This window comes from Austrofundulus limnaeus, unplaced genomic scaffold, assembly GCF_001266775.1.
Source record: "Austrofundulus limnaeus strain Quisiro unplaced genomic scaffold, Austrofundulus_limnaeus-1.0 Scaffold69, whole genome shotgun sequence".
Lineage (NCBI taxonomy): Eukaryota > Metazoa > Chordata > Actinopteri > Cyprinodontiformes > Rivulidae > Austrofundulus > Austrofundulus limnaeus.
In genome coordinates this window covers 762,747-771,261 of record NW_013952471.1, presented here as the reverse complement: position 1 = coordinate 771,261, position 8,515 = coordinate 762,747, and the positions used below count along the sequence as shown (strand labels likewise).

The window sequence follows — 8,515 nt, the reverse complement described above, 5'->3', positions numbered from 1 at the left end:
GTTCAGGTGAGCAGCTGTCAGTCAGCACCTGTCATCCTCCAGACGCACGATGGAGCGTGTCTGAGCCAATCACTGATCAGCTGACTGATTTAAATACATCTTAACATTCATGAGGTGCTTTTCATTTACAGTTTATGGTTGAGTGTGGGCGTGTAGAGGGTAGAACCTGAGGCGGGACCTTGTGCGCAAACTCTGACGTGCGGCTGTGATCCAAAAAGGAAAGATGCATAGAAATGTGCGTACGTACGGTTTAATAAATCTGAATTTTTTTTGACGTACGCCATTTTCACCTTTTGGCCGTACGTTCACTTTTAGTATGGTTTCCACGCAATCCTTTATAAATCTGACCCCAGATCTAAAAGTTCACCACTGGTCTCTACTGGACCCTGATGTTTGTACCGCGAAGGCTCGGTACAACCATGTTACAGGTTACACCTCCACTGTTTTCTGTATGAAGCTGTAGAAAAAGTCCTGGAATGTAATAACAGAAGGACATCCTTCCAGCTGTGACTTGATACAAGTTGTAGTTTTATAGTAGTCTCTTAACAGCCTGTGGGTAGTACTTGAGAAAGATTCTGTAAGTGATGTCATAAGTGTCTCCCTGGCGTTTTGTTGGGTACTTCCTGCCATTGTAAATAAAACCCTTCTCAACTTGGGAAACTGCTTGGTTGAAGGTGTCCTGCTTGTATGGCTGCCCACTGTCCAGACACTCCACCAGGGTCTGGACAAACAGCCCCCACCGCTGAGCGTAGTAGTCTTCCATAAGGCCCCCCCACTCCTTGTTAGCGTAGTCCAGGATCTCACCACTGGGACCCCACAGAGTGACCTGGTTTCTGGCATTCATGTCATAGAGCTGCGCCTCCCGCTCATTCAGAGCCATGGACCGTGCTCTCTCCAGCCACGAGCCCAACAAGAAGTTGCTGTTGCTGCTCAACAAACGGTTGAGTTCAGGCAGGAGGTCATAAATCAGAACACCGCCAGTGGTCAGCAGCTCAGGCATTTTTTTGTTGTGGAAAGCATCAACGATATCTTGGTAATAATAAGCTGTTAGGACTTGAAGGACCTGCCGAGTCACGTCCACCAGATCGTACTGGAAGGTCTCTTTGGACATCAGAGAAGGAGCTGCTTCCATGAACAGTCTCCAGGCTTCAAAGAGATCAGCCGGGTCGTACCAAAGGCTAGTATTCATGTGAAAGGATGGCCTGCGCACCAGTGGGCTGTGGTTGTGGTTTCTGTAATGTGGCACAGTGCAGTTGTAAACACCAAAAAACAGAAGCTTCCATGCAGCAGTCAGATTAGCATCCATGCTGCCGTAGCGGCGTACGGCATACAGTGACACCCACTTGGCCAAGTTGACAGGCTCTTTGCGCCAAGCTAGTTCACTCATCAGCTCATATATAACAGGGTTCTGCTCGATACCCTCAGGGGTCATGCCTATTCCTACAATAGTTGAGTTTGGAAAACTCAAGGCTTGGAAAGGGCCTGAATTGATGCTTTCAACTGTGCCAAAAAGCCCATTATTTCCCCCAAAGTTCTGCAGCATGCACCAAATGAAGGGCTGTCCATAGAAAGATTGTGTGTAGGAGAAGACAGGGTTAGCCTCTGCAAACAGATCGAGCACAATCATTCTTCCAATAGGTACTCCGTGCAGCAGAGCCTGGATCTGTGTCGGCTTCCAAAATGTGGCGTCGCTGAAGAACAGCCAGCCCTGCATCAGCCACACTGCATCAGGATCAACTGGAGAGATGGGGGGTAGGTCAAAGAGAGGACAGTTTACCACGGGTCAGTACACCAGGACAGCTTTTCACACTATTCTTTTCATCTTTTTTATGTTCAGCTCATTCAGGAGATGGGTGCTGTTACTTCAGCTTTGTGTAACTTTTGTATAGTTTTAAATATATAACTTTATGTACAAATACTTTCCCATATCTCTTCAGTTCCTTCATAACAAGTTTAACTTTTAATTATTCTTAAAGTGATCCCTGATTAGTTGTAACATTAGACTTTATTTGATAAACATATATTTAACTGTAAAATAAAGACTGTAAAAATACTGCAGGCTGTTTAGTTTTGTAAATTTTTAAAATATATTTTAGCACAGACGGAGCCATTTTATTTACACACAAAGCATTCTGGGTAAATGATGACGTGGATAGGTCCTCGGTGCGAGGCTGCTAGCGAGCTATATCCACCCTGAAGGTTAATCTTGGACAATATCTGATGATCGACTCTTTTAAATGAAACCAGAGAGCGTTGACAGAGAGGAGAAGGTAGAAATGACTCAGCCTGGAACTGAAAATATGGATGGAGGACCTCAGCTTAGCCTGTTAGCTTTTGTGCTAGACCTCACACTATATTGCCTTATACAGTATGTATTAGCTAAGCGCTAGTGCAACAAACAAGCTAAACTGAGGTCCTCCATCCATATTTTCAGTTACAGCCTGAGTCATTGTGTTCCCCTCTCTGTCATGTGGATGGAGGACCTCAGTGACGAGAGGAGAATGTGTAGCGCTGAGCTAATACATACAGTAAATATGGTGATAGCGTCAGGGCTAACACTAAAGCTAACAGGCTAAGCTGAGGTTGTTCTTCCATGAAGCAGCTCTGTTGTCCTCCATCCATATTTTCAGTTCCAGGCTGAGTCATTTCTACCTTCTCCTCTCTGTCAACGCTCTCTGGTTTCATTTAAAAGAGTCAATCATCAGATATTGTCCAAGATTAACCTTCAGGGTGGATATAGCTCGCTAGCAGCCTCGCATCGAGAACCTATCCACGTCATCATTTACCCAGAATGCTTTGTGTGTGAATAAAATGGCCTCGTCCGTGTAATATATTTTAAACTTTTAGTTTAATAATTATAAAAACTAAACATCCTACAGTATTTTTACAGTCTTTATTTTACAGTTAAAATATGTTTATCAAATAAAGTCTAATGTTACAACTAATCATAGATCCCTTTAAGGATACTGGCTCTATTTTTGTCTTTTTTGGGCTACTTTTAGTTTTTATTCAACTTTAAATTTAATGTTTAGCTATTTTAAACTTCTAACTATCTTGTAGCTACAGGATATATATTTAGCTTTTAGCTAGCCTTCTGAAACATTTATGCACAAACATTAACAGCTATTTCCTGGCTGATGGCAAAACAAAGCCACTGAGAATGTCCAATAACAATGTAAATATACTATGTGTGTCTTTTGTTGTTCCCCCTTTATTTTTATTTTTTTCTTTATCTGTGTTTGGTGCTATTTGACAGGTTTGACTGTGACACTGAGAGCTCTGCACAAGAATTCCTGGATTACTGGTTTATGCACAAATGGCAAATAAAGTTCTTTGAATCTTTGCATTTAGCTACACTTTTGCTACTTTTAGCATTCAGCTCTTATGTAACCTTTGCTACTTCTAGCCAACATTCTGCTGCTTTTAGTCTTTGCTGGCCTTTTGCTACTTTTAGCATGCAGCTTTTTCCCTGTACTTCCTAAACTAAACATTAAGACGGCCGATCAGGTTGTGTCAGGTTTGGTTTTGAACCCACGCACTCACCTGCAGTCATGGAGGCAAACACAGAACGACTGACTGCAGACAGGTAGTCGGGGTCAGCCGACGGTGGGCTCATCTCATTGAACGTGTCGGTGTTGTAGATGTGATCTGTGCTGAACTGTTTTACCACCTGGGACAGGAAGAGAGAGCCGATCTGGAGAAACAGGGGGTCCAGCGGGTCTAAGATGTAGGAGCACGAGAAGCTGCAGTTGAAATGACTCCAAGGTCCAAGTCTGGTTACATTAGCTTTAGGATACAACCTGGAATACAAAGAGTTAATATTAAAGCTTGGACAGAAAACTGTAGAACTGCTGACTAACTGTACAGTCTGTTAGCATGCTGTCGTTAACTAAGTCCTCTCTATTCAAGTCATGAAACTAATAAAAAAAACAGTACTATAACCAAAGTGAGATGTTTACCCAGAATTCACAGCATGTTCAGTAAAAAAAACAAACAAAAAAAACAGATGAGCACAAACATCCCAGCTGTCAGCATGGTGGTTAAAGTGTTGAAGTCTTACAGAAAACCACAAGCACAGTTTTTTCCCCATGAATGGTTAAAGGCTAAAAATAATAAAGGTGCAGAAATGCGCTTTAATTCTGATGTTTTAATCCCCTGAAAGTTTACATCACTGACTGAAATTCAGAATTATAAAATGTGGGACTTTATGAAATGTTTTCAGCTACAGGCATTGACCAACCGGTTCTACCTGTGAACAGAGTACTGTGCAATATTCAAACCACCAGGTAAAGATGAGTTACCTGAGAATTCCTTTCGGAATGTGTCCAGAAAATGCTGGCAGCACAGGCATCATGCCAAAGTTTCTCATGCGCTCTAAAATCTTAAACTGCAAAAATAAAAAGAAAGAAAAAAATTGACAACATTCACAACACAAATAAATCAGAGCAGATATAATTTTACAATGATTTAAGACATAAAACTATGACATTAAAAATGTCCCTGACTGCTCAACCTACTGTAGGTAGACCTATCTACCTGGTCTGGTCTACCTACAGTAGGTAGACCACCCTGTAGGTCTATGTATGTGTTCCATTTACATTGTATTCTGGGAACTGGTAAATGGTAGTGAAGTCATTTCCCAACAAATCATGTGAAGCTGCATTCCATTTAGCAGACAGGCGATTGTATTGTTGCCTCTAACCTAGCTACAACACTGCTACAATGTAAGCAATGACAAAAAGATCTCTATGTATGTCGTGCAAATAAACATTGATTTTAACAACGTACAGCATTGCACAGAAAACACACTACTTGTGCGAGTGATTAAAGATGCACAAAAAATTAAGCAAGATAATTAATAGTAAAAGTTACGGAGTCAACTTTCTAAAGCTGCGAGTAGCCGCCATCTTGAAATCAAAACGGGGCAGTTTCATTTCTTCCACTTTACGAGTGGAATACAGTATTACCACTGGAGGGGGCATTCCAGTTTAAATCTAAACTGGGTGTGTGTGAAAAAAAAAATCTATAAGACAATCCTACAGGTCAGTGTGCAAAACGGGAGAAACCTGTCTAATTTACAGACAATCTGTACAACTTGACACGAAGCCACGACTACAAAAACCACCAACAATACACAGAAACGCAGAACAATATGCTGCTGTGCACCACACAGACAGGTGTCTCATGAAACCAGAATGAAAGTCATCACTGAAGCTACACATTACATTTAATAAGTTTTCTCAATTGGAGCCACAGCTGTGCCATACATTAACAACAGCATCAGTGTTACTTATAAAATAAGCTGATAACTAAATAAAACATTTAAATAACATATTTTACTCACCAAAACTTTTTATTATCCATTAAAAAACTCCATTCTCCTTTTAATCCTCAAGAAAAATCCAGCTCCTCTGTCATACAGGTCCTCCCGTTTCAACAATAAGTCCTTTTCTTTCCATCACCACCATGAAGCTAACACTGAAAGTCCACTCTGTTCTGTTGTATTTTTGTTATGTTTTAATTTCCTGTAACTCTGAGAATGTCCGCTCAGCATTTAGCTTGTAAGGCACTTGTAAGACGCTACAGAAATCTGTTTTTCCCGGTTCTGACTCCTGCTCTCTGATCAACCAATGAAACGATGAGAAAATGTTGACGCTGTCTGAGGCCAGCTAGCAGGCTCTGAGGTCTTCACCTCAGCATCTGATTGGTCAAAGCAACAGTCTCTCTGCGTGTTTCACCCTCCAGGTGCCTTCGCTGTTCGTTCTGAAGGCCTGAGGCAGACTTCTGGACCCTAGCAACAGATGATGATCGAAATATGATTGGATAAAAGCTCTAAAATAAATAAGCTGCTTGAAGCTGAGCAGCCAGGAGAAAAACTATGAAACAAAGAGAACAGATGTTTCAAAAATAATAATATCCTAATAATCATAATAATATTAATAACTATTATAATAAATATAAAATATTCTATAATGTAGTGATTCTGATTGTGTTAAGGCCAGCAGAGAAGGCTTTGCTGGCCCTGATGGCACACCACTGATTGGAACACAGCATTCCTACCTAGTGGTCTACCTGTAGTAGGTAGACCACCCTGTAGGTCTACCTACTGTAGGTCTACCTATAGTAGGTAGACCACCCTGTATGTCTACCTACTTGTACTATACAGTAGGTAAACCTACAGTTCAGCTGGACCCAACATACAGTACCTATTTGATCTAATACAGTAATGATTGTGGTACATGGCCTTTTCATATCTGTGTCTGGATGCCGAACCATTTTTCTTGCTGATTTTACTTTGGTTCCAAGAATACAGAGTTTCTTGTGACCTTTTCAAAGAGCTGAAATCTTTATGAAGTTCTAGATATCATTCCAGGATTTTCTCTGGACTTTTCTCATTCATCTGTCCAATGAATCTCACTTTACCTGGACGTGTTCGTGTCTGTAGCTGTATTCCTGATGTTACAACCACCCTGCACCATTTATTTTAACCATGAACTCGAAACAATTACAGGCTAATCAGTGGGTCATTTAAAGTGATCCCTGATTAGTTGTAACATTAGACTTTATTTGATAAACATTTATTTTAACTGGAAAATAAAGGCTGTAAAAATACTGTAGGCTGTTCAGTTTTTACAATTTTAAACTAAACGTTTAAATATATATTACATGGACTGAGCCATTTTATTTAAATGCAAAGCATACTGGGTAAAGGATGACGTGGATAGGTCCTCGGTGCGAGGCTGCTAGCGAGCTATATCCACCCTGAAGGTTAATCTTGGACAATATCTGATGATCGACTCTTTTAAATGAAACCAGAGTGCGTTGACAGAGAGGAGAAGGTAGAAATAAATTCATTCATATACACATACATATCCATCCATTTTCTGTACAAACTTCTTCCTTTCAGGGTCACGGGGGTCACTGGTGCCCATATCCAGCAGTCACAGTGCAAGGGGCGGGGTACACTTTGGACAGGTCACAAGTCCATCACAGGGACACACCTAGGGTCAATTTAGAGTTATCAATTAACCTAACAGTCATGTTTTTGGTCTGTGGGAGGAAGCCCGGAGTGCCCGGAGAGAACCCACGCATGCACGGAGAGAACATGCAGCTCTACACAGAAAGGTCCCCGGGTGGGGGAGGACCTATCCACGTCATCATTTATCCAGTAAATGCTTATATACCCAGTATGCTTTGTGTGTAAATAAAATGTCTCAGTCCGTGTTAGAATATATTTTTTAAAAATTACTAAACTAAACAGCCTACAGTATGTTCACAGACTATATTTTGCAGTTAAAATAAATGTTTATCAAATAAAGTCTAATGTTACAACTAATCATGGATCCCTTTAACAACTGGACAGTTCTGTTCAATGGTCTGTACATGTCTGAATGCAATAATATTTCAATAGGTCCAGTTCTCTTACTTAAAACAGAAAACAAACTGGCACTGTGTGCAAGCAGTACAACAGTCCTAACAGAACACATTAAAGCTTTTTGACATTCAAGGAGGAGTGAATACTTGGAGGTAAAGTTGGTTCACATGCCAGGACTGTGGCAGAGGCCCACCAAACGTGTTCATGTTCCCCATGCGGTTCCAGGCAAGAAATGCTGGTCCAGAGAAGAACTCTTCAATCTCCGACTCATTTAATCCAAGAGCACGGTACACCTAACGACACACAAAGATACACATAAGTTCTGTATTGTATTCAAACAGGGCAGCCGTACCATGGTATGAAGCAAGCTGTTTCTGTGTAAACACTTCGTTGTTTCAAATGGAAGTTTCCTTTAATCATTTTTCTTAAAGCAATAGTTGAGTTTTTTTGAAAGGGGTTCTATGAGAGCTGTACCCTACATCAAAAGTTACTTACCAGCTTCAGTAACTTTTCGTGTAGATCAGAGGCCAGTAAAAACGTGTGTACATTTTGATATGTACACAGCAAAGTGTGTACAGGAAAGCAGATCTGGATGGCTTGGTCTGACAAAACATATTTAATTATATTCTAAGTACTTTACATGTGCCTGTAGGGTTTCTGGTTGGTTCTTACCTCCTGCCACAGAGCTTCTTGACCTGTGAAAGCCAGCGGCAGGTTGATTCCATTCAGAGCCATCCAGTCGATCTCTGTTTCCCATCTCGACCAGTCCCACCACACAGCAGAATAACTAAAGGTGCAGACGTTTTGGTAATACCGGAATCTACAAATACACACAAATTTGTTACTTAAAATTATTATACAAAACTGTCCAGACCAAGGAGGTTCTATAGAACAGCTGGAGTGTGTAAAGACCACGTGACCCGTGTGATTGGTTGGTGAAGCTAATGGCTAACGTACAAAACGGTCAAGGCTCTGGATTTCCCATCACTGTACATGTTGGCAACAGAGCAGGAAAAAAGGACTGATGATGTAGAAATCATTAAAACTATTAATAATAATATTAATCAAATTATTATTAATATTTTACGGTTTATATAATCTAAATAACGTCAGAAAAGCTGTTTGTGTTATGGATTTATT

General features: G+C 40.7%; 1 protein-coding gene across 1 annotated transcript in view; it reads right to left on the bottom strand.

Moving 5' to 3' along the window:
* Positions 1-136: 136 nt before the first annotated feature.
* Positions 137-8,515, bottom strand: part of naglu (N-acetylglucosaminidase, alpha) — an 11,415-nt gene continuing 3,036 nt past the window's right edge. The window contains exons 2-6 of the mRNA XM_014010449.1: positions 8,048-8,195; positions 7,522-7,668; positions 4,302-4,387; positions 3,544-3,800; positions 137-1,737 (exon numbers count right to left, since the gene is read on the bottom strand). Coding sequence (XP_013865903.1) covers positions 530-1,737; positions 3,544-3,800; positions 4,302-4,387; positions 7,522-7,668; positions 8,048-8,195 — 1,846 coding nt within the window. The 3' untranslated portion in view covers positions 137-529. The remainder of the gene's footprint in view (positions 1,738-3,543; positions 3,801-4,301; positions 4,388-7,521; positions 7,669-8,047; positions 8,196-8,515) is intronic.